Source organism: Stegostoma tigrinum, chromosome 29 (genome assembly GCF_030684315.1).
Source record: "Stegostoma tigrinum isolate sSteTig4 chromosome 29, sSteTig4.hap1, whole genome shotgun sequence".
NCBI classification, from domain to species: domain Eukaryota; kingdom Metazoa; phylum Chordata; class Chondrichthyes; order Orectolobiformes; family Stegostomatidae; genus Stegostoma; species Stegostoma tigrinum.
In genome coordinates, this window is record NC_081382.1 from 39,839,359 (window position 1) to 39,867,182 (window position 27,824).

At 46.0% G+C, this 27,824-nt stretch overlaps 1 protein-coding gene across 3 annotated transcripts in view; it reads left to right on the forward strand.

Moving 5' to 3' along the window:
• col27a1b (collagen, type XXVII, alpha 1b) overlaps nucleotides 1-27,824 on the forward strand; it is a 660,800-nt gene that overhangs the window by 338,683 nt on the left and 294,293 nt on the right. For all 3 annotated transcript variants that reach the window (XM_048559048.2, XM_059638229.1, XM_048559047.2), the window contains exons 14-16: nucleotides 9,311-9,355; nucleotides 16,597-16,650; nucleotides 21,697-21,741. In XM_048559048.2, the coding sequence (XP_048415005.2) occupies nucleotides 9,311-9,355; nucleotides 16,597-16,650; nucleotides 21,697-21,741 (144 nt within the window). The remainder of the gene's footprint in view (nucleotides 1-9,310; nucleotides 9,356-16,596; nucleotides 16,651-21,696; nucleotides 21,742-27,824) is intronic.

Below are 27,824 nucleotides of genomic sequence, written 5' to 3' on the forward strand. Positions count from 1 at the left end.
ACGTATATATTGCTGCTGCTGGGCTAGAACATACATCATCTGGAGTGGAGCCGATTGGAAATATTAGTGTCCCCATCCGTAGCCCATTCGTTCCATTTACATCATGAATAGAGCACCTCAGCATGCACCAAATTCACAATGTCATGGGCCCTGTATTCTTCCCTGGGAGACTCATTTCTGAAAATTGCCCCTCACCTGTGCTCATCTTTCTACAAGGCAGAACTTGTTCCCATCCTTAATTACCCCTTGTACAGAAGGGCTTTCTCAATCATTTCAGAGGGCAATCAAAGGTCAGCCATGTTATTTATGGGTATGGAGTCACATGTAGGCCACACATTAAGAGAACAGCAGATGGGCTGAACAGTCTCCTGCTTCATAATCGTTTTATGATTCCCTTCCGTAATGGGCTTTGATCTGGAGGAGCCGGTGTTGGACTGGGGTGGACAAAGTCAGAAATCACACGACTCCAGGTTATGGTCCAACAGGTTTATTTTAAATCACAAGCTTTTGTAGCACTGCCCCTTCGTCAGGTAAAGGGCTTTAGTGAACCAGATGGGTGTTTTTTAATGGTCATGGTCACCAGTACAAAGACCAGCTTAATATTCCAAAATTATTTTTTTAAAAATTCACCAGCTGGGGTTTGAGCTTTATCCCTAGCATATTGGCCTGGACCTCTGGATTACTGATCCAGTAACATCATCAGTACACCATCATGTCCTGGCAGTTGGTTTAACTGGCCGTAAAACTGTCAGTGGGGATATCAGTTGGACATCTTTGAGGTTGAAGCAAAGAGACAGGAAAATATAAAGTGAGGGTGTGTTTAGAGCATCTGAGTTGGCCATTTGCTAAGGGATTGTCACACGCTACCCTGTGAGATCCTGAGGTGCCTCCCCGAGTTTTCAACCCCCACAAAAGAAAAGTGGGCAGCACGGTGGCTCAGTGGTTAGCACTGCAGCCTCACAGCACCAGGGACCCGGGTTCGATTCCACCCTCGGGCGACTGTCTGTGTGGAGTTTGCACATTCTCCCCGTGTCTGTGTGGGTTTCCTCCGGGTGCTCCAGTTTCCTCCCGTAGTCCACAGATGTGCAGGGGAGGCAATGGCCTAGCAGTATTATTGTTGGATTGTTAATCCAGAGACCCAGTTAATATCCTGGGGACCCTGGTTCAAATCCCACCATGGCAGATGGTGGAATTTGAGTTCAACTAAAAGTTTCTGGAATTAAGAGTCTAATGATGGCCATGAATCCATGGCCAATTGTTGGAAAAGCCCATCTGGTTCACTAATGTCCTTTAGGGAAGGAAACTGCCATCCTTACCTGGTCTGGCCCACATGTGACTCCAGATTCACAGCAATGTGATTGATTCTCAACTCCTCTATGGGCAATTAGGGATGGACAATAAATGATGCCCACATCCTGTGAATGAATTTTAAAGAAATAGTTTGGTGGATTAGCCATGCTAAATTGACCATAGTGTCCAGGGATGTGAGGGCTAGGTGGGTTAGATATGGGAAATGCAGGGTTACAGGGGTACGGTGAGTCTGGGTGGGATGCTGTTTGGAGGGTCTTGTGGACTCAGTGGACTTGAATGGCCTGCTCACACACTTTAGGGATTCTAGTAAACCTAACAATTGAATCATCAAAGCGGTAATTCTCACCCCTTGCTACCTTCACTTGTTTGGGGCGCCCTGGAATGGTGCTAGATGCTGAGTACTCATCGTGTTTTAACCACTCCCCTGTCCCAGTTTGTAAACTAAAGGCATGGAGTCGAACACTTCGTCAGGAACAATGCGATATTTTGCGCTGAAACTAGAGATGATTGTGGTCAGGCCCAAGCACATTGGCCACTTTCTGGTTCTGTCTGACAAATTATTTAAGTCTGCCTTCTGTAACTCAGCGCTTCCCTGTGCTTCCTTCAGAGCGAGACAACACCTTAAGCCAAACAACTGCGGTGAAGTAAACATTATGTTGGGGAATTATTTAATTAATCTGGTCTGTAGCTTGAAAACAACTCCATTCTTTGTAGCTCATAGCTGGCGTCATAATTCATTCACTGAGGTAGAGATGATTAGATGGAAGCTTAAGATGCATGTTGAAATTATTTGCGTGGATTTTGTTAGTCACCGTTTTGTGATTTTCATCAAAGAACACTTGGAACTCCCTCGAGAATTTAGCCAGCGATGGTTTAGTGACAGTCACTGAACTGCATATTTACTATAATGCTCTCCAGATTGGGCTAGTGGCGTGCTTGTTTCTGATTGGGCTGGAAAAGTGAAATCTCTTTCAAATCCTGTCAGACGGGGATATTACAGTGAACCCTGCTCATGCTGTTCGAATGTGATTATACCTTCAGATACACATTTTATCCCTGCAGATCTTTCCAGAGGGAAAACCTCCATAGCCCCAAAGGATTGTAGAGCTGCTCACGTGTTAAAGAGATGCGATGGGTACTGGTTTAACTGGAGGGTCACCATGCATCATATAACAGGGCCAGCCAGCCTGACCTCTTAGAATAGGAGTTCCCTGACTGGGGGCGTTAACCTGGTCCAATCAGGGAGCCCTGGCTGAATGATGTAAATGGGAGGCTCAGAGGTTCTGCTCACTCTGAGAGCTGGCTCTGAGGGAGCTGGGTTAGTGTCCAGTGCTAAATACGTGTAAATAAAGTGGGATTTGATGATAGGACACTGCCCTCGGGTGAGAGAAGAGGCTGAAGAGCCAGGGCCTTGACAGTGACCTCCCTGTGATCTGCTGCTAACCTACAAGCCTCCATACATCGCATCGATCGCTCCACCCACTAGTTTACATGTCACCAGCTGCCTGGGCCACGAGACTCTTGGATTTCCTCCGCCTCTCCATCCCTCCCTCTTTCATTAGTACATTCCTTAAATCTGCTCCTTTCACCAAGGTTTGAGCTCGCTGACCAAATACCTGCTTACGTGGATCGGCGCTAAACTTAAACAGAGCTCACATGAAGTGGTTACTTGGAGCATGCTGTACGTATTCAACTTCATAGGCGTCACAGACAAAATGTCTGCAGCCTGCTATTACCCAAATGTCAGGCTTCACGTTGCAAAACTTAGCAATCATTGCTTGTATGCCTTCACAAAATTGGTGCACCCTAATTCCTCCGCACCCATGTCCTTGGGCATTGGGTCCCTACAGGGTGGAAACAGGCCATTTGGCCCATGGCACTCCTCCAAAGAGCATCCCACCCAGACCCATACCCCACCCCCATATTTCCAACAACCCTGGGCACTGTGGGGCAGCTTAGCATGGCCAATCCACCTCAAGTGCATATTATTAGACTGTGGGGGGGAGGGGGAAACCGTCACGCAGACACAGGGAGAATGTGTAAACTCCACACAGACAGTTGCCGGAGACTGGATTCGAACTCGGGTCCCTGTCATTGTGAGGCAGCAGTGCTAACCACTGAGCCATTTTACAGTCTTGTGTGGCCTAGTAGTTGTAAAATTATTTTGATGTTTACAGTGTGATAGCAATATATAGATGTTGTTTGAGAGTGAACTGAGAGGGCCAGACTTCTAGCAGCTTGTATTAATCATGTCATATTTAATTTAAATGGGAGGGGCCCAGAATTCGATCCCTTAACTGTATTGCGTTGTGAAACGCACCTTCTGTAGAGTTCGCTAAACACTCACTCCAGATGGTGGCAAAACCTTCCTTCTGCTGAACAAACAAGAACTTCTTCGTCTTCAAACTGTGTGAGTTTTGTTTTAATTCTGAACCTGCTAATTAAACAGAGAGACTGTGGGCCACAGTTTCTGCAGTCTGGAGGAGGGTACATAACTGTAAATCCCACAATCTGCTCGTACATGCCCACATTTCCATTCTCGATTACCTCATGTCGATCAGATCCATGATTCATTTTCCGGGCCGTGAGGCTGATTTTTCCAATTTTGATGGGAACCACTCAAACTGGCACCGGCCCTGGATGGAGATATCATTGTTCTGCCACAGATGGAGGCATTCCATTTTTAGGCCGCCGTCCCTATGTGTGATCGCTCTGTGTAGGTTTGCACATTTTCACGAAGCAATAAGAGCAGCGAGTTAGTTGGAAGGAAAATGTGGAACAATGAAAGGAAAGTTGCCTCTAACACCCCCTGCAAAGCCTTGGTGAAGCCAGGCTCAGGTTTTGCACCTCAGAAACTGCCCTGGTTGAAACAAAAGCTCCACAAAATGGCCATCGTCCCCAGCCTTAAAGTCCTCATGAGATGTTGGGCATCCGTCCCTCGGTCTTCATTCTCCATCCCTCTCGCTCTCTGGGTTGCTGGTGGCGTCTGCTGAGTCACAGAGGGAGCGGCGATGTGGGCCCAGGATGACAGCTTGCGGCATTGGGCAGTTGCTGTATCGGTGAGGTTGGCCTGAAGCGGGCTCAGGGCAGTGGTGGAGGCGAGTTTGGGCCGGTTCGGTACCCAGCAGCCTCAGTGGCACCCGCATCAGCGAGGACTCAGTGCCGAGGGGGTGCAGGCAGAGGCGAGATGGCGCTGAAGGGTGGCAGCTTCGGCTCCAGAGGCCGTGGCAGCATGGCAAAGGGGACCCGAGCCTGGTCTCCATGGTGGAGCACTTAATAAGAAGAACTATAAAGTTGGACACTCCTACTTTATTTCTCTATTCTTCTGCTTTTATAGTCTATGTTTTGGTTTATTTTTCCCATGTTTAAGATGGTACTGGAGACTTTTAACTGTATTTTGTGACAACATACACATGACAATAAATAAATAAAGCCAAATAACTGACAGGGAGAGACCTTGACCGTGGTTAATCCCATTGAGGGCATTAACAGAACCCGTAGAAAAACATTAACACTGCAATCCTCCAGGAGTGATATCATCAGTAGATCCAGAGACCAAGACAAAGTTTTAGGGATTTGGGTTCAAGTCCCACCCTTGTGTAATTGTGGTTCAACGATGAATCAATTGCCTGGAAAAATCCATCTGATTCACTGATGTCCTTTGGTGAGAGAAATCTGTTATCTCTTACCCGGTCTGTCCTACGCATGACCCCAGCAATGTGGTTGACACTTAACTGCTCTCAGGGCAATTAGGGATGGACAAGAAATGCTGTGCCTAGCCAGTGATGCCCATATCCTGTGAATGAATGAAAAAAGAGAAAGTACAAAAACGGAGAGATGTCCATGTGACATATCAGGAGCATATGAAGGATAAAGCTCCCACAATGCGCCAAAAGACAGAGAGAAATGCCAGAGAAACAGAGCTATTAAATAGAAATGAGACCACTATCCGCCAATTCATCCTGTGCAAACTAACAACACAACCTTGAGAAATGAAACATGGTTTAGTTGCAGTTGATTTATAAGAAGTATAAGTGATTAGGCAATAGCTCAATAAGAGCTGTTTGAAGAGTTTAGTTTCAAAATGTTTTCATTTTTAAAGATTTTGGATGCCAGCATCTCCTTGGGTTTCTCTTGAACCTGGTCCAATCCAAGTCCCGCTCCAAACGCACTCCCAGCCAGAATTAAATAAGTATTATTGAGATCTAGAACCAATCAAAAGTGATAAATAAACAAGGCAAAGCTAGGTGAATTAATTTGCCCACCATTAATCTAACACTCAAAAGGGGCAGAATTTTCCTCTTCTTGGGTCAAGAATTGTGAGAAAAGACAACAACAATGGGAAAAAAGCCTGCAGTATTGTGAAAAATGTTTCCAGTTTTCTCCTTAAGCTTGAAACAGTAATGCCAGAGTCCCTGCTGTTGAGTAATGGCCGACCTTATTTCCATGCATTTGCATCTCGTTACTAACCAAACCTGCCTTACTGTGGGAGCCACTTTCATCTGTCCGCTCCAGGCCTGGCAAACTAGACAGTGCATATTCCAGACATGGAACACCGAGCAGGTCCCCCTGTGGCTATGACATACCTCAGGAGCACAAAAAAACTGACGTTTCGGGCCTAGACCCTTCATCAGAAAAGGGTCTTGGCCCGAAACGTCAGCTTTTGTGCTCCTAAGATGCTGCTTGGCCTGCTGTGTTCATCCAGCTCCACACTTTGTTTTCTCAGATTCTCCAGCATCGGCAGTTCCCATGATCTCAGCTGTGAGGTACCTATTGCCTAGCCCAGCCGTTGCCCTGGTGTCTGTTCACCGCACCTTCCTTGAGCACTGCATGGACACCATCCCTCTCCGACCTTGGTCCACGAGAGTCAACAGCAACCAACCACTGGGCGTCACAACATCATTGTGCCTGCTTTTTGAAGAGCTTTCACACCATTTCAGCCCTTACAGCGCTCTGCTTTTAGAGCTCAGAGATGCCTACAGCGTACAAATTGCCAGGTCGCTGGGCATAAAGGGACAGATGCACTTCCAAAAGCTGCACCTTATGTCCCTTAGCTGGCTTTTTCAGCACTTTGTACACACTTAGAGGCTGGAAACCTGTGTGCCCTGCATCACCTCTTTATTTTAACGGACAATGAAAGTTACTGGTTTTGGAAGGAGGTGGAAGTGGGTGAGATCTTTTCAGTAGACATGGCGCATAAGGGTCATAGCCTCAGTGAGGGGACTGTACAGAGGCAGCATTAGACAGAGTGGTTACTCCAGAAGTTGAGATGGCAAGAAAAGATGGTGGAGCCCACCTTTGGAAGCTTGCAGCTTGCAATTGTACATGTGTTTTAGTGAGTATCGTGTGCTGTCGTGGTCTCCTTAGGTGAGGAAGGATGTTCTGGCGATGGAGGGAGTGCAGTGAAATTTTCCCAGACTGACATATTAAGAGAGACTGAACTGGTTCGGACTAAATCCACTGAAATTCTCATAGAAATCAATAAAATTCTTAACAGGACCAGACAGGAAAACATAGTAAGGGTGTTCCCAATGACCAGGAGTCGCGGTTTAAGAATAAGGAGTAGGCTATTTTGAAGTTGAGATGAGGAGAAATTTCTTCACCCAGGGAGTGATGAGCCTGTGGAATTCACAGAAAGTGTTTGAGGTCAAAACATTGGCTATTTTCAGGAAGGGGTTAGATATAGTTCTTAAGGTGAAAGTGATCAAAGGGGCCCCACATCATACCTTTCATAGCATTGAGCCTTCACTCAGTCCTTCCCTCCCCGCATCAGCTCACTGGTTTTCTACAAAACCATCGTCGAGGAGTGGTTCTAAAGCCAGCTCTTCCTGGAACTGCCTTCACTTATTAAACCCTTCTTCTATCAAACAAGCTTTCAGTCACCATCCTGGAGGTTACTATTGAGCAGAAACTCAACTGGACTAGACATATAAACACAGCGGCTACAAGAGGAGATCAGGGAATAGTAACACTGCGTGAGTAACTCACCTCCTGGCTCCCCAAAGCCTGTCCACTGTCTACGAGGCAGTCAGGAGTGTAATGGAATACTCCCCATTTTCCTGGATGGGGGCAGCCCCAACAACACTCAATAAGCTTGACACCATCCAGGACAAAGCAGCCCCCGCTTGATTGGCGCCACATCCACAAGCATCCACTCCCTCCACCACCGACACTCAGCATCTACAATGTGTACTATCTACAAGATGCTCTGCAGAAATTCACCAGGAAGTCTTATACAGCACCTTCCAAAGTCTCTGTCAGGGCCAACACCAGTGGGTACATGGGAGCACGACCCCTCGCAAGCTCTCCTCCTCACTCCTCACCATCCACTTGGAAATGTATTCTTCACTGTCGTTTGAGTCAAAGTCCTAGAACTCTGACTCTCTAATGTCGCTGTAGGTCAATCCACAACACATGGAGTGCAGCGATTCAAAAACGCAGCTCACCGCCACCTTCCCAAGGGGTAATTAGGGACGGGCAAAAGCTGCTGGACCCAGCCAGAGATGCCCACATCCAATGAGTGAAATCACTGCTCCCATTCATTTTTTACACAGCGTTGGAGGTTTTGTGGTTGTTTCTTTACCCTGGTAACCCAGAGACCCCAGGTTAATTGGGTGAAGCACTAAGTATAAAAATAGTTGTAAGCAAGGGACGTTTGTAAATTTTCTAAGGTACAGAAAGCCCATGAAATAATGTACCAGCAAAATCTTCGTCACGGGCCATCTTTAGATTGGACAAATGTGGCTCTCATGGAAACATTTGCAAGTCAGAATTTTGCTAACTGTAACCCATTGATCTTTTCTTGAGAGTGTGTGTTGTACTTTGAGCCTCAAATGCATCATTATAGCTCACCACACATTCATGGATTCATGTATAATTCAGCAGTCTATCTGAAGTATTTAATTTGCTGTAAATCCCGCAGTAAACGTTCACCAGTGCTGATACAATGGAACAGCAAGAAGCTTTGTTGAGATTATAATTCTTTGCAGACTTCTGATTGCACATCAAAGTAATAGCATTTTTATTTTGCATTTAAATATTGCAAAAGGGCTGTGATTCAGTCTCTATTGATACACACATAGAGTAATAGAGATGTACAGCACCGACATAGACCCTTCAGCCCATCCCATCCATACTGACCAGATATCCTAAATTAATCTCATCCCATTTGCCAGCATTTGACCGGTATTCCTCTAAACCCTTCCTGTTCATGTACCCATCCGGATGCCTTTTAACTGGTGTAATTGCACATGTAGATTTAGAGTAAGGGGCAGAATGTTTAGAGCGGATGCAAGATGGTGATGGGAATCTGGAACTCACTGCCTGTAAGAGTAGGAGAGACAGAAACCCTCATCACACTGACAGAGTATTTAGATATGCACTTGCGATGCCAAAATATACAAGGCTATGGGCCATGTGCTGGGTTAGATCAGTTAGCTGCTATTTTTTGACTGGTACAGACCCAATGGGCCGAAGGACCTTTTTCCGAACTGCAGACCTGAATGATTCAATGACATACAAAGCCTGTGATTCAGCCTGTGTTTGGGGTTTGTTTGGACTGAGATTGATGTGATTCAGACCTTTATTTACAGGATTAAACCTCTCGGCAATTCCGCTAACAGAAACATCAAGGAGACACAGGTTCTGTATTTAACTCAGGATTTTCAATCTGGTTCTTTTCCAGTTCGCCCCCCTCCCAAAACTAAATCTGCAGGACTGGATACAGTTATCCCTTTCACTGTGGTGTTTCAGTCCCTCTGCAGGACTGAATGACATCAGGTTTGCAAAGTGCTGTAGACCACACCAAGCAATATGACAAGCAGGAGTCTGTTTGGAGGCTGAGTGAATGTGACTGAACTTTGTTTGTTTGCGCACCTTCCCCTTGATAAGGGAGCTGCAGATTACACAGGCCTGGGAATGTGCCTTGCCTTTTAGACCACTTTCAAACTCTTCTATTTGTTTAGGAAAGAGCCAGTAATCTTCTGATCTTTGCTTGCAGGGAGATTTGGGAGCCCCAGGACCTCCTGGTGTTCGTGGGTTGGTTGTAAGTATCAAACATTCTTGCCCTGATTCAATGCCACTCTTTATTTTGCATTGAACTGGATTGCTCTGCATTCAGTTTTGTCTCTCAGCTTTAAAAGTGGAAGCATTAAAAATGCAGAAAACCCCATCTCTATTCAGGTGTTGCATTATAGGCTGTTTAGTTAGCCGATAGTGACAACTGAACACCCATTACCATCACATATACTGTTTAATAGATCAGATTTATTCATTAGTGTTTCACAGTGAGTTATCCAAACACTCTAGTTTTGCAAATTCTCAGATATTTTAACTCACTGATAGTAGTTTAGTTTCAAAATATCATTGAATAATTCCAAGAAAGATAGATTTTAACTCTTACATGAGTTGTATTCCTCTCTCCTGGAATACTGTCCTCCCTAGGAACATTCCAACCAGCACACAAGCTCTGCACTAACAGTTAGGAGTAATTTTACTCTTGTAAACCTATAGACTAAAGCATGCCGACAAAACACAATGACTTCTAAAATTCTGCACTTTTGAAATGTTCCTACATTGCTCCCACTTTCTCTTCTTTCGCATTTTCTACCCAACGGAGAGAAAAACAAAGACTTTTATTTGCATTAATGTAGCACCTCTCACAACCACTAGACGTCTCAAAACACTGTGCAGCCAGTTAGATGGTTTTGATACATCATCCCCGCTGTAATGTAGGGAGTGTGGCCAGCCCTTGATGCACAGCAAGCTCCCACAGGCAGTGAGATGATGTATCAGGTGAGCTGTTAGTGTGGTGGTGTTTAAGATGAATATTGTAGAGCAAACCCTCTGCTCTTTAAAATAGTGTCATGGAATCTACTGCAATTACCCAAGCAGTCAAGTGTCCACTGTCTGACCTGTAAGATACCATCTCTGTGTAGTGCAGTGAGGTGCCAGCCCTGAGTTTAACACGCAAGGTCTGGACACATGCTTTTATGACTCTGAGATGGTGAGTGGTGAGTTTAACTTGAGGGACCCTACACCTCTACACGAATCCCACCACGGCAGATGGCGGAATTTGAATTCAATAAATAGCTGGAATTAAGAATTTAATGATGACCATGAATCCATTGTCAATTGTTGGGGGGAAAACCCATCTTGTTCACTAATGTCCTTTAGGAAAGGAAACTGCCACCCTTCCCTGATCTGGCCTGTATGCGACTCCAGACCCACAGCAATGTGGCTGACTCTTAACTGCCCTCTGGGCAATTAGGGATGGACAATAAATGCTGCCTGGCCATCCCATGAATGAATAAAGAAAAAACACATGGTGTATGGACTTAATCAGAGAGTTAACTTCTGCGAAAGTTGACCATGTAGTTCCTACCTTACTTCATGAAGTACCAGATCCTTAAATGATTCCAAAGATAAGTGACGCTATTCATGAAACCTGTACATTTTAGAGGTGAGAAGAGAAAGACTTAAAAAGGACATGAGGGGCAACATTTTACACAGAGTGGTGTTGGTGTGTGGAGTGAGCTGCCAGAGGAAGTCGTGGATGCAGGTATTTAAAAGACGCTTAGATAAGCTCATGAATAAGAAATGCTTGGAGGGATGTGGGCCAGGAGCAGGCAGGTGGGATTAGTCGAGTTTGGGATTGTGGTCAGCAGGGATTGGTCGGACTGAAGGGTCTGTTTCTGTGCTGTGTGACTCTGTGCTGATGGGATGAATTTCGAAATTACTTGGTTGAATCCTGAGGAATGTTTACCTGCATCTTTGCCACCAAGAAAAGAGACAAGCTGAGGGCACAGCACAAATTATCTCACACGGTTCCGTATGGCATTTTAAAACAAAACCAAGATACTTTGTTCATCTCTCCCAAAGGCTTCTGAGCCACATTGTGCCATTGCTGTGTGTCTCCTAGCGTGCTGTGTACTCCCAATCAGACATTGGGTACAGGCAGTCTCTGGGTTTTGTCCTGGAGTCCTCACAGGTTAATGCATTCACAAGGGGGGAACAGAATGCAGGACAGTATAAAATAGCTGGTCATTAGTATGAGGAAACTTTGAATGTCAGAACCCTTAAAATTAGTTTTAATACACCCTGATCTGGTACTGTGTTTGTAAGTACAACTGTCTGTAAGATGGACATTTATAAATTGGGATGCCCCGTACAGCTTAAAGTGATGCACACGCAAACCAGGGGAAGAATTGAGCAGGCTGCAGATTGCTGAATAAATCTCAGAGCTGCAGGCAATCTGACTGAGACTCCCTTCCAGGATTTATACTGGGCCAAATAACCCCATTGTGTGCCATAACCATTCAACGGCTCCATCCCATGCCCCAGCATTGAATCTCCTACCATGTGGAGGCAGGCAATTCAACCCATCACCAACACCAGGCCCCACACCAACCCTCCAGAGAACACCTCACCCAGACCCACATCCCCATGGCTAACCTCCCCACCCCCCCCCCCCCACCCCCCCCCCCCCCCCCCCCGCAGCCAGCACACAATGGGGCAAATTAGCACAGCCTATCCACCTAACCTGCACATCTTTGGACTGTGGGAGGACACCCCACACAGACACGGGGAGAATGTGCACACGCCACACAGACAGTCGCCCGAGGGTGGATTCGAACCCGGGTCCCTGCCGCTGTGAGGCTGCAGTGCTGACCACTGAGCCACCATGGTACCCCACACATGTTCTGTGGTGACATTACCAAATAATCTTCCAATTAAAGCCATGGTGAATTCTACTCTAGAATCATTTCTCTCCTTTTTCCTGTTATGGTCTCATGTGAAATGGGCACCACAAATGTGGCCCATTCCTAATTGCCCCTGTACTGAGTAGCCTTCTTCAGGGTCCAGGCCCGAAACGTCGGCTTTCCTGCTCCACTGATGCTGCTTGGCCTGCTGTGTTCATCCAGCTCCACACCTTGTTAACTCGGATTCTCCAGCATCTGCAGTTCCGACTATCTGCGGTTTCAAAAATCTGTTTAGGTTTTATCATGGAATGGAGAAATTAGTTTCTGAGGGTCGGAGAGGTTGTTCAACAGTAATTGTGCGCTGTTAAAAAATAAAATTGCTCCTCATTCACTGGGGCATAACTTTCTCAAGGGTTCCAACAGCAGGAATGATGCATTGAATGTAGAAATTCACAACAATCCAGTGATCGCTACTAGACCTCTACCTGCAAGGATGTAAATACGGTATTTTGTGGATAAGTAGGAACTCACAGACAGCAACATCTAGACCGACACATTTTATAGGCGGCAGTGTAACTGCCAGCATTTGTTGTCATATTCACAGAGCAGTGATGGTGAAAGTTTGGGAAGTGGGGGTGGAGGTGGTGTTCCATCAGTGCAGCTGTATTAAAGTAAATTTAGTAAAAATCTCTGGGTCTCCCCCATTCGGAAACTCTCGCCCATTCCGAAACTCCTTTTGCCAATAGGTGGCTGACCCTCTCTCTGATGAAGGGTCTAGGCCCGAAACGTCAGCTTTTGTGCTCCTGAGATGCTGCTTGGCCTGCTGTGTTCATCCAGCCTCACATTTTATTATCTAGGTGGCTGACCCTGTTTTTTTTAATCATTTTCAGATGTTTGTTCATCAAACACTAATTTATGTTTTTTTCAGAAATGCATTTACAGACCTTGGCTGAACGAGCTCACACCTGGCAGTATCTTCTCTGATTTTCTTACGCATCAAACAAGCAAATCCAAGTGCTTTTTCACCCAATTGGAAAACGGTGCTGTGAGCATTAGGAATGTCACTCCTGTTTTAAATCTAACACTACTGAAAGCCGTAACTCCTCTCATGCTCCAGGGGCAGAATATTAATAGAACAAGGCATAATTATATGATTTTCATTTAAATATCTCCACGTGGCTCTTCTTAAAACATTCAAAAATGTAATTCTAGTAAATACTGTTCACTCGTGCATAATTGCAATTTTAGACCTGAGTAAATAAGCTAAAGTGTAAAGGACAATTTCTAGCAGTGCTGTGGAAGCTTGTGATTTTAAACAAACCTGTTGGACTATAACCTGGTGACTCTTGACTTTGCTCACTCCAGTCCAATACCCGTGCCTCCAAATTTCAGTAACATAATCTTGCTGTTTTGGTCTCAAGGTTGATCTGCGCAGCGACAACATGTTTAGATATCTGTGTGTAATTAAACAAACATTCAGTGCAATATATATAGTCATTCAACCACAAGTCATTAAAATAGTTCATTGTCCATGAGTGCTCTGTGCTTATAAACATCTTTAGCACATATTCTTGAATGTGTTTACGACAAACTCATTCCTTTCATAGTGATAGTGGGAACTGCAAATGCTGGAGAATCCAAGATAATAAAATGTGAGGCTGGATGAACACAGCAGGCCCAGCAGCATCTCAGGAGCACAAAAGCTGACGTTTCGGGCCTAGATCCTTCATCAGAGAGGGGGATGGGGTGAGGGATCTGGAATAAATAGGGAGAGAGGGGGAGGCGGACCGAAGATGGAGAGAAAAGAAGCTAGGTGGAGAGGACAGTATAGGTGGGGAGGTAGGGAGGGGATAGGTCAGTCCAGGGAAGACGGACAGGTCAAGGAGGTGGGATGAGGTTAGTAGATAGGAGATGGAGGTGCGGCTTGGGGTGGGAGGAAGGGAGGGTGAGAGGAAGAACAGGTTAGGGAGGCAGAGACAGGTTGGACTGGTTTTGGGATGCAGTGGGTGGAGGGGAAGAGCTGGGCTGGTTGTGTGATGCAGTGGGGGGAGGGGACGAACTGGGCTGGTTTTGGGATGCGTTGGGGGAAGGGGAGATTTTGAAGCTGGTAAAATCCACATTGATACCATTGGGCTGCAGGGTTCCCAAGCGGAATATGAATCCCACTTCCTACAGACAAAGGGGGTGGCCATGGGCACCCACATGGGCCCCAGCTATGCCTGCCTCTTTGTAGGTTACGTGGAACAGTCCCTCTTCCACACCTACACAGGCCCCAAACCCCACCTCTTCCACCGTTACATTGATGACTGTATCGGCACCGCCTCTTGCTCCCCAGAGGAGCTCGAACAGTTCATGCACTTCACCAACACCTTCCACCCCAACCTTCAGTTCACCTGGGCCATCTCCAGCACAACCCTCACCTTCCTGGACCTCTCAGTCTCCATCTCAGGCAACCAGCTTGTAACTGATGTCCATTTCAAGCCCACCGACTCCCACAGCTGTCTAGAATACACCTCCTCCCACCCACCCTCCTGCAAAAATTCCATCCCCTATTCCCAACTCCTCCACCTCCGCCGCATCTGCTCCCACGATGAGGCATTCCACTCCCGCACATCCCAGATGTCCAAGTTCTTCAAGGACCGCAACTTTCCCCCCACAGTGGTCGAGAACGCCCTTGACCGCGTCTCCCGCAGTTCTCACAACACATCCCTCACACCCCGCCCCCGCCACAACCGCCCACAGAGGATCCCCCTCGTTCTCACACACCACCCCACCAACCTCCGGATACAACGCATCATCCTCCGACACTTCCGCCATCTACAATCCGACCCCACCACCCAAGACATTTTTCCATCCCCACCCTTGTCTACTTTCCGGAGAGAACACTCTCTCCGTGACTCCCTTGTTCGCTCCACACTGCCCTCCAACCCCACCACACCCGGCACCTTCCCCTGCAACCGCAGGAAATGCTACACTTGCCCCCACACCTCCTCCCTCAGCCCTATCCCAGGCCCCAAGATGACTTTCCATATTAAGCAGAGGTTCACCTGCACATCTGCCAATGTGGTATACTGTATCCATTGTACCCGGTGTGGCTACCTCTACATTGGGGAAACCAAGCGGAGGCTTGGGGACCGCTTTGCAGAACAACTCCGCTCAGTTCGCAATAAACAACTGCACCTCCCAGTCGCAAACCATTTCCACTCCCCCTCCCATTCTCTAGATGACATGTCCATCATGGGCCTCCTGCAGTGCCACAATGATGCCACCCAAAGGTTGCAGGAACAGCAACTCATATTCCGCTTGGGAACCCTGCAGCCCAATGGTATCTATGTGGACTTCACCAGCTTCAAAATCTCCCCTTCCCCCATCACATCCCAAAACCAGCCCAGCCTGTCTCTGCCTCCCTAACCTGTTCTTCCTCTCACCCATCCCTTCCTCCCACCCCAAGCCGCACCTCCATCTCCTATCTACTAACCTCATCCCACCTCCTTGACCTGTCCGTCTTCCCTGGACTGACCTATCCCCTCCCTACCTCCCCACCTATACTCTCCTCTCCGCCCATCTTCTTTTCTCTCCATCTTCGGTCCGCCTCCCCCTCTCTCCCTATTTATTCCAGAACCCTCACCCCATCCCCCTCTCTGATGAAGGGTCTAGGCCCGAAACGTCAGCTTTTGTGCTCCTGAGATGCTGCTGGGCCTGCTGTGTTCATCCAGCCTCACATTTTATCATTCCTTTTATATTTTAGTTCAAAGTCATATACAAACACAATGGTTTTGGTGAAGGAAAATTAGAGGTCAGTAGGTAGTGGGCAGGAATATCCTTCTGGAGGTGGCAAACAGATGGCAGGGGTACTCAAGGTCCTAAATCCAGCCCCGGGATTACCAGCCACCCGGTACTGTGGAACGGTCAGAGGGCAAGGTCTCTGTTCAATTAAGAAGTGGGTGCATTGGAACAGGGGAGCTGGGGGGTCCTGCCAGGAACAGGAGGTGCAAACAGATGTCTTCCAGTCCGAAAGAAGAGAACCCTTCCTCCGTTTGACACAACTGTTTCTTGCTTTAGATCTCGATTGAAGTTTTAATGCCATGTGTTCTCAAGTCTGGTGGAAGTGTGCACAGAAATGAAGAGATAAGTTAAAATGTTAAGCAACAATCTTCTTAGCACAAAAGCAGAGTCTCAACCTTGTGAAAAGCATCAAAGTTTGCACTAGCAGGTTAGATTTGATACTCGCAGCGAACTGTGTTCACACTTACATTTCACCAAATAGTGACAAAACAATTCCAACTCCACTCACCAAATGGAAAAACATTCTTCAGTTGAGTGAAACAGGAACAGCAGGCTCTGTATGTTCCCTTCGCCTTTTCAGCAAGCAATTATATAATAATGTTTTGTATTGCAGTCACTCGTGTAGTGCACCTGGGCTGGGAACGTTCATACCACTCACCACTTCAGATATGTAGCATGTCTGTCTTCCAAAGGAATGAAGATCAGTTGAGATAAAATGATTTGTTTTGCATTGGACTAGTTTGTTTCAATATTGGTAAATGGCCACTGACTTGAATTGACTTTCTCTTGTTCTCAACAGGGGGATATGGGGCGTCTTGGGAAGATGGGCTTGCCTGGACGGAGAGGACCAAAGGTGAGGTGGATTATTCCAACTCTTCATTTGTTGGTGTAACCAAACTCTGAGTGACCAGTTTTCTCTCAGAGACAGTAATAACTGCCGATGCCGGAGTCTGAGATCACACAGTGTGGAGCTGGAGGAACGCAGCAGGCCAGGCAGTGGTGATCTGGCCCTGACCAGAAACGTCAACTTGCCTGCTCCTGCGATGCTGCCTGGCCTGCTGTGTTCCTCTAGTTCTACACCGAGTTATCCCTGATCAGTTTCCTGTTGGATTCCGTTTCGAGGCAATGGCTGAAATTTCTTCACTGATCAATTTCGCCAAAGAAAGCTGATGTTTAACCCATTGATCTAACGTTATGACAGCTCGAATCAAGCAACATTTTCCACTAGATCTATGTAATAGGCAGGACGCAGATCACACACAACCAACTTGTGCACGTGAAACCCAAAATGAAATACCAATTCTTAGCTGTGATATTGTGATTGAGCGGCATTTGCTGAATAATTTGGAGTGCGCTTGGAGCTGAATGACTAATTGATTCAATTTAGTAGGTTGAGCTCAGAACGTGACTGATTTGTGCTTGCAAGCAGTGATATACAGAAGCTGTTCTGTACAAACAAAAGGAATATGTTCGAGTTAACACAGTGTGGAGCTGGAGGAATATAGCTGGCCAGGCAGCATCAGAGTAGCAGGAAAGTTGTCATTTCAGGTCAGGACCTTTCTTCTTGGAGATTTCTTAAGAAGGGTTCCGACCCGAAACGTCAACTTTTCTGCTCCTCTGATGCTGCCTGGCTTGCTGTGTTCCTCCAGCTCCACACCTTGTTATCTCAGACTCCAGCATCGGCAGTTCCTACTATCTCTGAGGAATCTGTTCAAGCTATTTATAAATGTTCCAGCAACTTGGGAAGCCTACAGTTCCCTACTATTTCTGTCATGGTAATACTTCGGCCAGTCAGAATTGCTTGCCAACCAATCAAATCCTTATATCCTGTACTATAAATTGTTGTGAGGTAAGGGCCTGGGCCCGAAACGTCAGCTTTTGTGCTCCTGAGATGCTGCTTGGCCTGCTGTGTTCATCCAGCCTCACATTTTATTATCTATAAATTGTTGTGATTGTTTGAAGTGTGGCATTCTTGTGTTTTGTCCTGATTAGTGCTAGATGAAAAGTTTTGTCAACGCATCTGTCTTTTCAGCAAGATTACTAAGTTAAAGTTGCTAGACATAACACATATTGACTCTCTAACAGTTGGCTTTTAATGCCGATTAATCTTTCAGTGCAAATATTGCAAGTGTACTAGAAGATTTTAAACTTTCTTTATATTACTGCAGTGACATAGCCATGGCATTAGAAAATGTTCTAAGATGCTTCAAGGAGCAGGGAAAAATAAAATTAGGCAGCAGACTATCATGGCAAGCAATCAGAAACACAGAAACATAGAAGATAGGAGGAGGAGGCCATTTGGCCCTTCCAGCCTGCTCCACCATTCTTCACAATCATGCCTGATTGTCCAATTCAATAGCCTAATCCTACTTTCTCCCCAGAACCTATGTTCCCATTAGCCCCAAGTGCTATATCTAGCTGTTTCTTGAATACCTTCAATGTTTTGGCAGCAAATACTTCCTGTGGTAATGAGCTCTTTGGGTGAAGAAATACCTCCTTATCTCTGTCCAAAATAGTCCAACCTGAATCCTCAGACTGTGACCACCTGCTTCTGGGTGTGCTCACCATCGGGAACAACCTCCCTGCATCTACCCTGTCCAGATCTGTTAGAATTTTGTCAGTCTCTGTGAGACCCTCCCCCCCCCCTTCATTCGTCTGAACTCCAGCGAGAACAATCCCAACGCAGTCAACCTTTCCTCATATGTAATAGAGGCAGACGTTTAAGGGTGTCCGAAAGAAAGATGGAAGTAGACATGGAGAGTTTTAGGGAGAGAATTGCAGAAATTCAGGAGACCGGAGTTAGATGAGCACAGGTCTCTCAGAGGATTGTAGGATGAGTTCGGCAAAGTAAGCTGAGAGGAATTCATTCTCTCAGAGGGATATGAGTCTTTGGAAATCCTTGCAGCGGAGAGCAGGAGGGACAGCGTCCTTCTGTACATTAAAGGCTGAGATAGATAGATTCTTGTTCGGTCGCTGAGTCAAGGGAAAGGGCAGGAGAGCAGTTGTGAACACTTTTGGATCAGCCAGACCTCGGCCTAAACAGCCTGGTTCTGTTCCTTTTTATTGTATTCCTGTGGTAGTAGTTGGTGTTGTTAGCACACACTGGGAACTCTGTAGATGTTGGTCTTGTGCAAATTTTTAAAGTCAGTGTTTTAATATATGACACAGTAAACATATAGAGCATGATTTATACAGATATTAATTGTGCAATATGAAAGCTACAAATGTATTCAGTCGATAAAGCATGTTTAATTCTCCCCATAACCTTTGGTCCCAAAACGGAATGAAAAATGCATTGAGCTATTTGAAAAACTTAAAAGAAAATGCAAATGTAACGTATCCAAAATTTGAAAGAAAGAATAGCAAATCCGTGTCCCATTTTGGATATTTCGCTGTGGGTTTGCTTCTTTTCTAAAAGAAAGCATACGCATCCGAAAGCAAATTGTACATCAGCAATGGACCAATCGATATATACTGCAATTGCTGCTCGTAACTAAGAATGGCCTCAGTGTGTTGGAATACAACATCAGATTGTCTTTTCTTGGTTGTAATAGTGCCACCATTCATGTAGACTTAAAATTGTGAAGTACTTTTGATGTGCACCACAGCTAAAAGTAAGCACTACTTCCTCGGCAAATATCCACACTGCTGACCGCTCTGAATAAACATACCGCAGCTAGTTGTGTGGAGGTGTTTCTCTTATTTTTTTACAGCCAAGTGTCATGTATAAACAGAAGCTTGTGGCCATGTCAGAAAGCCTCCAAATCACTCGCTTCAAGAAATTCACAAACAGAGTTTCTGCTCCAATCATGTCAATAAAACTGTCCATGCGAGTGGAAACTAATTCCATATTTTATACTCGAGGATGAGACTTTACTCCTGTCCCGTTAAGGCTCAGTAAACGTTCTTAATGAGCTGTGCAGAAATCATGAGAACGGAGAGACCAAAAAGCTTCTCAGATGTTTGATGTGGGGGGTATAGTTTCAGCGAATCGATAGATTGGTTTGTCACAGAAACACAAAATGCTGGAAAATGTTCAGCAGGTCTGGCAGCATTTATGATGAGAGAGAGCCAGACAGACAGACAGAGTTAATGTTTCAGATCGATTGCGCTTCATCAGAACTGACCAACCTACAACATTAACTCACTCAGCACCAGAGAACAGAGAAACATTCTGATGAACTGCCTCTCTCTTCACAGCCCTGCTGAGCATTTCCAGCATTTTCTTTTTACTTTATTTTTGGATTTCCAGCATTCATAGGTCTCTGCTTGTCTGAAATCACCAATAATGGTCTGTCCTATTGGAGTGTAACTCCAAAAAACTTCAGTGAATGAATGACTCATCATCTTCTTCCATTCTACCTTTCCCTTCCTGCTTTAATCATGCATCGGATGAGGGAATCACTGGCTAGGCTGCATTTATTGCCCCATCCCTAATTACCCAGAGGGCAGTTAAGAGTCAACCACATTGCTGTGGGTCTGGAGTCACATGTAGGCCAAATCAGGTAAGGATAGCAGTTTCCTTCCCTAAAGGACGATAGTGAACCAAATAAGTTATTCCTGGCAATTGATTCACAGCCATCATTAAACTCTTAATTCCAGATGTTTACATTGGATTCAAATTCCACCATCTGCTGTGGCAGGATTTGAACCCAGAGCATTACCTGGTTCGCTGGGTTAACAGTCCACTGATAATACCACTAGGCCATCACTTCCCCACTGCAGGTGGTCACAGCACTGGTCAATCACCCTTCACCAGTTGCCTCCAGTTAGCCAGCCATTTCTCTTCCAATCTAGTTCTGTTTGAATCTTTAATGTCTGGCTCTAGGCCCTTCTCTTCTCCTCCTTCCTGGAGACCCATCTCCATCTCTCACCGTACCATATCACCACCTCTCCCCCACCGTTCTCTCTCTCTTTCTCTCTCTCTTTCTCCCTCTCAGTGCCTGTGCAATTTCACTCTCTTCTGGGCTACTGTCTTCAATGTTCCCATAATCTTCCTCATTACTTCACACATCCATGCCCCATTGGTGACCAGCTATTGTTCCTTCTTTCTTGAAGTTGCCCAGGTTTTTTCACTACATGCTGAGCCTGGCTTCCAGATGATTACATTCAGTTTTGCCGATATATTTCTATCACACAATAGCCTTGCAGTTGCCCTAGCCGGAGCTAATTTATTGATTAATTCCCATTTCCTTGCTTAGTGTTCTATTACCACTGACCCAAGTACTCGACACTGCTCACTTTCTCCAAGTCATCATCTTTACATCTTCACTCTGATCCTTTTCTCTAGGTTCAAAGATGAATAGAGCCTCTGGTATAAAACTGATCTTCTTACCTCTGCTTCTGCTGTGTGGTTCCACTCCGTTACATAGCCCACCATGTTCTCATCATCCCACCCGTACATCACTAACATCTGCAAAAACTGTACAATGAGTTGCCGTTGGGGTTGAGCTTCAGTGAGCATCAGACACTGTCTCAGCTGCCAACTACAAGGATGGACTGCAGAAGCAAAGTCCGCACCTTCCATACCCACAAAATCCACCACCCACAAGGACAAGGGCAGCAGATGCAGGGGAAAACCAACGCTTTGCAGGGTCCCTTCCAAGCCACATGCCACCTTGACTTGGAACCCAGATCCGCTGTTCATTCGGTGTCGTTGGGTCAGCACTGGAGAGCTATCTTCCTCATAGCACTGTGGGTGCACCCACACCTCAAGTAATTCAAGAGCACAGCTCATCCTCATCTTCTCCAGGGTAATTAGGGACACTAGGAGAGGCCATGAGGAAATTAAATTTTCTTTTTGTATTTCACCCACATTGTAATATATTCAGGAAGCTGTCATTTTCTGTATGTAATGTAATGGGTACATGCTTACAACTCTGTCTGTCTGTTTCTCTAGGGGCTAATTGGAAACCATGGAGAACCAGGACTGAAAGGTGATAAGGTGATCTGAATACGTCTTTATTGCACTGTGATGTGATGTTCAAACGTCCTGCCAGCACCTGAGTTTAATATTCCCCTATTGCACTGTGATATAATGCTAAAGTTTGCATTGCAACGCTTCTAATGTTGTCTAGCACAATATTCATTTCCTGCACTGAATTTTTCCTATCCTTCCTTACAGCGGAATATATTGCACTCCGGTAAAAATAGCTCATCCCACCACTTTGGCTAATATTAATTCTTTCTCGAGCATGTAGTTTAATCCATCATCACGATCTCTTGTTATTATATGTTAATTATTCTGCTCAGAAACACAGCTATTTTTAATAAAGTGCTGAGGGGACATACAAAGAGAGATAGCTGGGTCACTGCTTGGTGGTTGCTGAACAGTGACACTGATGCCTCATTCTGTGAATAAGCCTGTTATTGGAGAAAGAGTTAGTGTCTGGTTTCATTAGGAACTTGGCACAGGATAGGCCATTTGACCCATCGAACCTGTTCCAGCATATAGTACGATCCTGGCTGATTAAATGCTCCAAACCGGTTTACCCACACTATACCCATGATCTTCATCATTCACTGACTGGCTTTGAATGGGAACTGTGATTTAACATTAATATTTTGAAGCACTCGGTGACAAAGGAACAACCCCTCAGTGGTATTATGTAGTTTTAATATTTGGCAGCATGAATTAACTCTCTGTAATAGCCCATGATTAATGTTGCCATCCATTCTTATTGTTCCTGTTTGTGGTCCTCTCATCACAGAACAGTTCTGTCCCAGACAAGCAATTTACTGATCCCACTCTTTTCTCTCATCTGTGGATGGGTTTGTGTGTGTGTGTGTGTGTGTGTGTGTGTGTCTGCGTCTGTGAGTGTGTGTGTTTATGTGTGTGTGTGTATATGTGAGTGTGTGTGTGTGTGTGTATCTGTGTGTGTGTGTTTATGTGTGTGTGTGTATGTGTGAGTGTGTGTGTGTTTGTGTCTGTGTGTGAGTAAGAGTTTCACTGTGTGTGAGTGTGAGAGTTTGTGTGTGTGTCTGTGTGTGTGTGTGTGTGTGTGTGTGTGTGTGTGTGTGAAAGAGTTCGGGGGTGTGTGAGAGTGAGAGTTTATGTGCGTGTGTGTGTGTGCGTGTGAGTGTGTGTTTGTGTGTGTGTGTGAGAGAGAGAGAGAGTGTGTGTGCATGTGTTTGTGTGTATGTGTGAGTGAGAGAGTTTGGGTGTGTGTGTGTGCAAGTGTGAGTGTTTGTGTGTGTGTGTGTGAGTGAGAGAGTTTGGGTGTGTGTGTGTGCATGTGTGAGTGTTTGTGTGTGTGTGTGTGTGTGCATGTGTGTGTGTGTGAGTGAGAGAGTTTGGGTATGTGTGTGTGCATGTGTGAGTGTTTGTGTGTGTGTGCATGTGTGTGTGTGTGAGTGAGAGAGTTTGGGTGTGTGTGTGTGCATGTGTGAGTGTTTGTGTGTGTGTGTGAGTGAGAGAGTTTGGGTGTGTGTGAGAGTTTGTGTGCGTGTGTGTGTGTGAGTGTTCGTGAGTGAGTGAGTGAGTGTGTGAGTATTTGTGAGTGTGTGTGTGTGTGTGAGTGAGTGAGTGAGTCAGTGTGCATGTGCTTGTGTGTGAATGAGTGTGTGTGGGAGAGAGGAGAGAAGGATTATTGCATAGAGAGCCATACACTATCTTACTGGGACATTGCCTGGTTACAAGGGCTAGGTGAGTCTGCATAATAGCTGATGGGACCATGCCACCACCACTGGCCTGTATGGTGTGTATGGATGCTTTTTGTTGCAGTGGGAACGTATTGATTCATGGTTGTGTTCCAGCTGTTTGTACAGAAGGTTTACAGGGTGGGGGTGATTTGGATGGTGCATGACCCCACCCTGTCCCAGCATTCCATAACTCCGCACCGAGTGGTGATTCCAAGTGAAGTTAATCATTCTCAAACAGTTTTCCCTTTCTCCATTTGGTAAAGTACTCAACCCTGCTCAAGGGTCTAGGCCCGAAACGTCAGCTTTTGTGCTCCTGAGATGCTGCTGGGCCTGCTGTGTTCATCCAGCTCCACACTTTGTTATCTTGGATTCTCCAGCATCTGCAGTTCCCATTATCACCCTGCTCACCTCTGGCCACTTCTGGGAGCTCAATCTGTAGGAGAGAGTCACAAGGCACTTCTCTGTGGCACAGCATGTCCGACCAGTGATAAATTGTGCCAACCTTGAAGCTGTTGGGTATCTGCTGTTTTGCACTGAGGCTTAGCCTGAGGCTGTACACAATTTGCACATGCATTCTGTTATACCACTGAGCAAACAAAACTAATCTTGGTTTATCCTAACAATTGTTCCTCGCCACACTTGTTCCATTTCTTGCTTCTTTAATGTGACTGTTTATTGAGCTTTATGCAATATTCCTTTTCCAAGGTAAGCATCTGTCTCTGAATTAATATCTTCTTGGGTAAAGGAATGAGTGCTGCTATTTTGATTTTAATGAATCAATGTTGCATTGGTTACCACGAGACTGTACATAAAAATCGCCACATTTTCTGTTACATCATTGCAGCACAATGAAAGATGCTATTAGGGCTGCATAATTCAAAATTCTGCAAACAGTACAGCTGTTTGGAAAATACTCCTCACATGTTATTCTGATAATAATTTGCTGTCTTCTACCGTAAACATTTCTTTTACAAATACATTGTGTTCCGCAAACATCTTGTTTCTTTGCAAAATGCAGCATAGCTCTCATAGCAATCCTGTGAGCAAAGAAACATTAATGAGTGAGCAGAATATTATGCAAAGATTCTGCACAGTATTTGTTTTGGTTAATATGTGTTCCTAGCTTGGCTAAAAATATATAAACCCTCGCACTTTCACAATCATATCATTTCTCAGCTTGAGGTTGAAAAGGTATCATTCTTATATCAAGATAATAAAATGTGAGGCTGGATGAACACAGCAGGCCAAGCAGCATCTCAGGAGCACAAAAGCTGACGTTTCGGGCCTAGACCCTTCATCAGAGAGGGGGATGGGGGGAGGGAACTGGAATAAATAGGGAGAGAGGGGGAGGCGGACCGAAGATGGAGAGCAAAGAAGATAGGTGGAGAGGGTGTAGGTGGGGAGGTAGGGAGGGGATAGGTCAGTCCAGGGAAGACGGACAGGTCAAGGAGGTGGGATGAGGTTAGTAGGTAGCTGGGGGTGCGGCTGGGGGTGGGAGGAAGGGATGGGTGAGAGGAAGAACCGGTTAGGGAGGCAGAGACAGGTTGGACTGGTTTTGGGATGCAGTGGGTGGGGGGGAAGAGCTGGGCTGGTTGTGTGGTGCAGTGGGGGGAGGGGATGAACTGGGCTGGTTTGGGGATGCAGTGGGGGAAGGGGAGATTTTGAAACTGGTGAAGTCCACATTGATACCATATGGCTGCAGGGTTCCCAGGCGGAATATGAGTTGCTGTTCCTGCAACCTTCGGGTGGCATCATTGTGGCAGTGCAGGAGGCCCATGATGGACATGTCATCAAGAGAATGGGAGGGGGAGTGGAAATGGTTTGCGACTGGGAGGTGCAGTTGTTTGTTGCGAACTGAGCGGAGGTGTTCTGCAAAGCGGTCCCCAAGCCTCCGCTTGGGGACCGCTTTGCAGAACACCTCCGCTCAGTTCGCAACAAACAACTGCACCTCCCAGTCGCAAACCATTTCCACTCCCCCTCCCATTCTCTTGATGACATGTCCATCATGGGCCTCCTGCACTGCCACAATGATGCCACCCGAAGGTTGCAGGAACAGCAACTCATATTCCGCCTGGGAACCCTGCAGCCATATGGTATCAATGTGGACTTCACCAGTTTCAAAATCTCCCCTTCCCCCACTGCATCCCCAAACCAGCCCAGTTCATCCCCTCCCCCCACTGCACCACACAACCAGCCCAGCTCTTCCCCCCCACCCACTGCATCCCAAAACCAGTCCAACCTGTCTCTGCCTCCCTAACCGGTTCTTCCTCCCACCCCCAGCCGCACCCCCAGCTACCTACTAACCTCATCCCACCTCCTTGACCTGTCCGTCTTCCCTGGACTGACCTATCCCCTCCCTACCTCCCCACCTACACCCTCTCCACCTATCTTCTTTGCTCTCCATCTTCGGTCCGCCTCCCCCTCTCTCCCTATTTATTCCAGTTCCCTCCCCCCATCCCCCTCTCTGATGAAGGGTCTAGGCCCGAAACGTCAGCTTTTGTGCTCCTGAGATGCTGCTTGGCCTGCTGTGTTCATCCAGCCTCACATTTTATTATCTTGGAATCTCCAGCATCTGCAGTTCCCATTATCTCATCATTCTTATATCCTTGTGTTTTACAAGATTTATCAGCATATATTTAGCAAAGGTTTTGTGTTTCTATTTAAAGCTAAGATTAATTTGGAATTAGCAACTTTGTTTAATGAATATCAAATTGACAGATTTATGAACCAAACCAAATCAGCTACTGGTGTGATTTGAACCAACAGCCCCAGACCCTTGGTCAGGGTCATATTGGATTGTAAGGCTAGTGTCATTACAACTGTACCACCATTTCTCCCCTTGCAGGATCATGCAGAGCACAAGCAAATGATTTCCATTACTTTCATAGAACATAGAACAATACAGCGCAGAACAGGCCCTTCGGCCCTCCATGTTGCGCCGACCTGTGAACTAATCTAAGCCCCTCCCCCTACACTATCCCATCATCATCCATATGCTTATCCAAGGACTGTTTAAATGCCCCTAATGTGGCTGAGTTAACTACATTGGCAGGCAGGACGTCCCATACCCTTACCACTCTCTGAGTAAAGAACCTGCCTCTGACATCTGTCTTAAATCTATCACCCCTCAATTTGTAGCTATGCCCCCTTGTACAAGCTGAAGTCATCATCCTCGGAAAAAGACTCTCACTGTCCACCCTGCCTAATCCTCTGATCATCTTGTATATCATTTTACTTCCTTCTTCCCTGCATCATCCTTCAGGAATTTGGACACAAAACACGATGCAGCTTGATACATCGGAGCACACAAACATAATTAGAAGCCGGAGGAGACTAATCACCCCCTTGAGCCTATTCCATCATTCGCTAAGCTCATGGCTGATCGGTTTTCCTCCACATTTCAGCCTATCCCAACCATCTTCCAACTCCTTGCTTGTCAAGAACCTAACAACCTCTGCCCCAGAAATGTTTAAAGCCTCTGCTACCAGCAGACGAGAGTTCCAAAGACTCACAATCTTTTTTGAGACCCCATTTCTCCCCTCGTTTCCGTCTTAAATGGGTGCCCACTTCATTTCAGAAAAGGATTCCTAACTTCTCGATTCTTCCATGGGAAGAAGCATTCTTTCCCACCTGCACCCTACCCCTGGACTCCTCAGGGTCTTGTAGGTTTCATCTGAGCCAGCCCTATTTCTTGTAAAGAAGCCTTTGAAAGTTCTATGCACAATGTGTATTTTCTTTGACCTAATCTAGAACACTGGCTGTTTGAGAACTGAGAGTGTATAATAATAGTTCGAGTGTCTGATGTTTCCTGGAAATCATTCACAGAAACTGCCCAGTTTCTGCCAAAGATCTCCCTGTTTCTACAGTCGAATACTAAGACACAGGCCACATTTTGTGCACACCAAGTGTAGTGAAAGATGACAAATCCCTGACGGGTGATTCTCCCTGGAGTATCATTCTGTCTGGATGATCCTGAACTTTGGAGAATTGTCTGGCTATCCACATTCCCGCCGCCCAACCAGTGTTGTCATTCACTCAGTCACTTGTGTCCTGCTGTGGCAGAGTTTATGGGAAGCTGAGAGAGCTGTAGGGGAAAGAGACATAAAGAATAAAATGTAAGGTAATTGAGTAGAGTCCAAGACTGGAGGAGGGTCGTATGGTCACAGAGATGTACAGCATGGAAACAGACCCTTCAGTCCAACTCGTCCACACCGACCAGATGTCCTAAACTCATCTGCTCCCATTTGCCAGCATTTGACCCATATCCCTCTAAACCCTTCCTATTCATGTACCCATCCAGATGCCTTTTAAATGTTGTAATTGTACCAGCCTCCACCACTTCCTCTGGCAGCTCATTCCATACATGCACCACCCTCTGCATGAAAA